Source organism: Arachis duranensis, chromosome 6 (genome assembly GCF_000817695.3).
Source record: "Arachis duranensis cultivar V14167 chromosome 6, aradu.V14167.gnm2.J7QH, whole genome shotgun sequence".
Taxonomy (NCBI): domain Eukaryota; kingdom Viridiplantae; phylum Streptophyta; class Magnoliopsida; order Fabales; family Fabaceae; genus Arachis; species Arachis duranensis.
The window spans coordinates 56079954-56084925 of record NC_029777.3 but is presented as its reverse complement, the minus strand read 5'-3'; the positions used below and the strand labels follow the sequence as shown (position 1 = coordinate 56084925).

The window sequence follows — 4972 nt, the reverse complement described above, 5'->3', positions numbered from 1 at the left end:
TTGTAGAGGGAGTAGAAAGAAGACATGATAATTGGATTCAATTGAAAATAATCAACAAATAATGAAATTAAATAGAAAAGTTTCCTTGCATTAATTAATTCCAAAATTGAAGGTATGCATATAACTATAAACAAAGTAAATGGGAAGTAAAAGACTAAGGGAATAGGAAACAAACTAGAATAATAAAAACTTCAATAGAGGTAGTAACTCTTCTCAATATCCAACTCAAAAGCATAAAACTAGAAATATCCGAATGTGAAGAACCCTAGAGGAAGTAGTGATTTCTCTCTCTAAGACTCAAAAACTAAAACTAAAACTAAAAACTGAGAATGTGTGAATGTGTGTTGAGTCCCTAAGGTCCCCTGGCTCTAGTCTAAGTTTCTGGGCCAAAAACTGGGTCCAAACTCAGCCCAAAATTGCCCCTAGTATTTTCTGCGAATTTTGCACATGGCGCATTGATGAGTGAAAATTAGATCTCCACACAAAACTCACCGGCAAGTGTACCGGGTCGCATCAAGTAGTAATTTCTCACAAGAGTGAGGTTGATCCCACAAGGATTGATGGAGTGAGCAATTTTAGTTAGGTGATGAATTTAGTTAAGCAAATAGTTGATGATTTGAATGAATTGTGATCAACAGAAGCTAAATTGCATGAAAATAAAAGGGAGAAGGGAAATTGATAGAATCCAAAGTGCAGAAAACGTAAATTGAGGTGAAACTTAAAGTGCAAGTAATGTAAATGGCTGAAACTTAGATTGCAAGAAATGTAAGTGGCTGAAGCTTAAAGTGTAAGAAAACTAATGACTTAATCTAAATTGCTGAGAAACTTAAATTGCTTGAAGAGTAAAGGAAATTGGGGCTAGGATTTAGAATTGAACAAGAAAATGCAAGCTAAAGTAAATCAGAAAACTATAAGATGAAGAGAATTACAGAAAAGCTGAAACTGAAATGAAAATTTGCAGAAAAAATAAACAGCAAGAAAACTTAGTTCAATTGTGAAAAATCTAAAAGAGAAATTGAAGATCGAAGAAGAGCAATGAGATTTGAAAACAGATCTAAATCTCAATTGCTCTCTTAATCAAGCAGAAAAGTAATTGTAGAAGAAGAAGAATAAAAGTAGAAACTAAACTCAGATCCAATTCTTATAACAATTGAGAAGAGAGGTGAAAGATGATTCTCAGATTTAGAATCAATCGAGCTCTTCAATCTCAATTCAAATTCCAAGAACAGATAGCAAAAGTTGCAGAAGAAAAGAAAAAAGAAAACAAAAAGCTTGATCTAATTCCCAAAATCCCAAATTCAATGACAAATGAGAATTAAAAGTGAAAACTAAAAATGAGCTAAAAGTCCAAAGGTAAAAGTAAAAGTAAGAGTAAGAGGTTAAAGGTCCTCTACAAATCAAATTAATTCCTATTTATACACTTTCTAATTTTGGTTTTCAGGACTTGGAGTGGCATTACAAGAAAAAAGGCCTATCGCCACGCTTTTTTCTTGCCACGCATTAAAAGCGTGGCCAAAAGTGGTCAATGGCCACGCTTTTATGATGGTGGCGATTGATTAGAGATTTGGCTACATTTTTTTTTCTACGCTTAAAAAGCGTGGCCAAAAGAATCTATGGCCATGCTTTTATGAGGGTGGCAATTGATTCGAGATTTGGCCACGCTTAAAAAGCGTAGCCATAGAGAGAAACAGGCACGCTTTTAAAGTGCGGCGACAAAGTTTTGTTTTAGTGACATTTTAAAAGCGTGACCGTTTCCTACAACTCTTTTGGCACGCTTAAAAACCGTGGCCAAATGGTCCTTCCAAAAATAAAACGCTGCGTTCTTTTATAAATCAAAACGCTGCGTTCTCTCCTACATTATTCGAAATGAAAGAACCCCCCTTTTCTCTTCAAAGAACCCAGAACCAGAAGTTAACAATTGACCCATTGTTACATAAATAATTCTCTTCAAATAACAATATATGAAATTAAAGAACCCCCTTTCTCCTTCAAAGAACCCAAAACCCTAAGAGCTTCGAAGAACCGCAACCCTCCACGAAGAACCCCAGCCCTCGCAATGCCTCCGCCGTCACTCTCTCTTCCAGAACTCCCACCATGGCAGTGGATCCGTCAACTGAACTGCCTCGATAATTTTCTTCAGCGCCTTCAAGTCCTCAGCACACCGTTGTAGCGCTTCGAGAAGCTGCCGTTTCTTCTCCACCACCAATTCCGCCGGCGCAGCTTCCGGTGCTTCGTCCAGTCCAATCAACCTCGCCACCAAAGTCGGTGAGCGACTCTCCGCGGTCGGCGATTGAGGCTTTGTCGCACGAGACTGGCGAATCTCCGCGGGTAACATTGGGCTTCTCGGTACCGCGCACGGCGATATCGATTTCCGGACGGCAGCAACTTCGGAAGTCTTCTCCTCTTTTGATATTTCTCCGGCGGTGATAGAGGAAACGACAGAAGAAGAATTATTCTTAGGATTCTTCTTGTTACCTGATAATGAGGTGAATTAAAAAAGAAAAAGAAACGATTAGTTATGTGAACGATCGAAAATTTAGCGAAGAATGAAAAGGATTTTGGTGTTTTACAGGAGAATGTGAAACAGACCGAAGGTGAGGAAGTGGCGTTGGTGGTAGCTGTTGGAGCGGGAGATGAGGTGGAGAATGCTAGACATGCAGCCGATGGTCTTGGTGTGAATTTTTTCCGGCGCGTTTTATCGCCGGGATGACGTCGGTGACACCGCGCTGATTTGCCTCTTCATCACCATCTCTCTACTCGTTTCTCTTCGACTTTTTTGGAATTTTCTGGGCCTCGAAAATTTCAATGCGATATCATATTCTCACATTTGTCTGATAAAGTTATGTTTTTGTTCATATAAGTGTTGTTGGTTCTAAATGATGAGTGGGTTCTTGGGAAACATGTAAAAAAAGCTTGAACCTTTTACTGTCTCTGGAACCCATTTGAGTTTTTCTTTCTGCTTGATGAAGTTTTTGAGTTGATTGTGCTTTATGATGTAAAGTTCCATTTGGAGTGATTTTTCCACTGGATGTGTTATTCTTGAAGATTATGCCATGCTTTCTTTTTGTTTTTTGCTTGTTCAAATTTCATTCCATGTTTGCATATTAATAATGTCTATTATTTCAATCAGCATAATCATTGATTTACGTTTTAATGGTGTGCAGGAGATTCTGTAATTAAAGGGCTTTTTGGATGATCAGATATTGATTAATTCACTGAGCTGAGTTGAAATTTCAATTTCAAGCTTTTGTGTTAAAAATTTCTTCATGGAGTCACCTACAAATGGAGTAGTAGAGTCTTTATCAGAGGCTCAGAATTCAGTTTCTGTTGCACAGCAGCATGGTCCTCCTTCTACATTCGGGACTCCCCCTACGCGGCCTCCCTTAAGACCATCTCGGAATCATGTTCATGGGCCTATACTGGGAAGCTAAAGTAAGTTTCACCTATACTGAAATTAGTGAGTGTGGTACTAGTGTTGATAAGTCACTAGCAAACCCGATATTAGCTGATTCTGTATTAGATTTATGAACTCAATTGTTCCACAGTTGGGGTTTTTGATGTACCTCTAATCACTCCAGTCCCTATTTGTAGCGAAACATGGTTTGCTAGTTTTATAACTAACCAAGTTGATTTATTTTCTCATGGCCTTATTGTTGGAAAAACTCATGGATATGTTCCTCTTTATTTTACTTATTGCCTTTATGGTTAGTTGATTACTCTATCTCTATGCTTTCTGTTTTCCCAGAATTGTTACATTCTGATTCCATTAGAGTTCAATTTTAATTGATTGTTGCTTTTCGTGAAAGTTTTACAGTTTCCAGATCATGTTATTGTGGCAATACATGAATGGATAATAGTACAAACAAATTCTTTTTGTTGACAATTGATAAAAAATGATGAACTCATATACCAATTAATTGGCCTCTCTGACAGCTTGCTTGATATGTAAATTTCTCATTATTGAAACATGTATCCAACTTATGACAAATGGATTAATTTTGCTGGTGTATTGGTTTCTAGTTATATCTTTAATGATCACTCTATTTATAAGTTGATGAATCTTTGAATGCAGGTTTTATGTGGCAGAAGTTCTCCTTGCTTTGGAGTACTTGCACATGCTTGGAATCATCTACAGAGACCTTAAACCGGAAAACGTGTTGGTGAGGGAAGACGGTCATATAATGCTGTCGGACTTCGATCTCTCTCTAAGGTGTGCAGTCAGTCCTACTGTTGTAAAGTCCACAAACTCTTTCTTGGAAATGAAAACCTCAGGATATTGTGTTCAGCCGGCCTGCATTGAGCCGACTTGCGTGATGCAGCCGGACTGCATCCAGCCTTCATGTTTTACGCCACGCTTTCTTAAAGGGAAGTCGAAGAAGAAAGAAAAGAAGTCAAAACAAAAGAATGATGTGCATAATCAGGTGACTCCTCTCCCTGAGCTCATCGCCGAGCCCACGAATGCGAGATCAATGTCATTTGTAGGAACACACGAATACTTGGCACCCGAAATAATCAAAGGTGAAGGACATGGTAGTGCTGTAGACTGGTGGACATTTGGGATATTCTTGTATGAGCTTTTGTTTGGTAGAACACCATTCAAAGGCTCAGCAAACAGAGCAACTCTGTTTAATGTTGTTGGCCAGCCCTTAAGGTTCCCAGAAACCCCTACAGTAAGCTTTGCAGCCAGGGACTTAATCCGGGGTTTACTCGTGAAAGAGCCGCAGAATCGGCTGGCCTATCGACGCGGAGCGACAGAGATAAAACAACATCCGTTCTTTCATAATGTTAACTGGGCGCTGATCCGCTGTGCGAGTCCTCCAGAGGTGCCAAGGCAGGCCATGAAGGCCCTCGCAGCGGAAAAGCCGCCTGGTGTCAAGCCTTCTGGTAACTATTTAGATATTGATTTCTTTTGATCCTAATGTCTGTTTTTTCCTTCTTTGGAATAGTTTCTATCTTTTACTTTGTGTTGTTA

The 4972-nt window shown here is 39.0% G+C and overlaps 1 protein-coding gene across 1 annotated transcript; it reads left to right on the top strand.

Annotated features, from left to right (window-relative positions):
* Nucleotides 1-3266: 3266 nt before the first annotated feature.
* On the top strand, nt 3267-4966 carry LOC107493855 (protein kinase PVPK-1-like). The gene is made up of 3 exons (XM_052263029.1): nt 3267-3342; nt 3546-3600; nt 4073-4966. The coding sequence occupies exons 1-3, from the start codon at nt 3267-3269 to the stop codon at nt 4911-4913; spliced, it is 972 nt and encodes a 323-aa protein (XP_052118989.1). The 3' UTR covers nt 4914-4966.
* Nucleotides 4967-4972: the final 6 nt, after the last annotated feature.

Bases quoted from the DNA above. Each gene is read 5' to 3' on its own strand.
- LOC107493855 (XM_052263029.1), top strand. From the start codon at position 3,267: ATGGAGTCACCTACAAATGGAGTAGTAGAGTCTTTATCAGAGGCTCAG. The intron at 3,343-3,545 runs GTCCTCCTTCTA...ATTGTTCCACAG, and splicing joins TTCTGTTGCACAGCAGCATG to TTGGGGTTTTTGATGTACCT. The intron at 3,601-4,072 runs GTTTGCTAGTTT...CTTTGAATGCAG, and splicing joins CCTATTTGTAGCGAAACATG to GTTTTATGTGGCAGAAGTTC.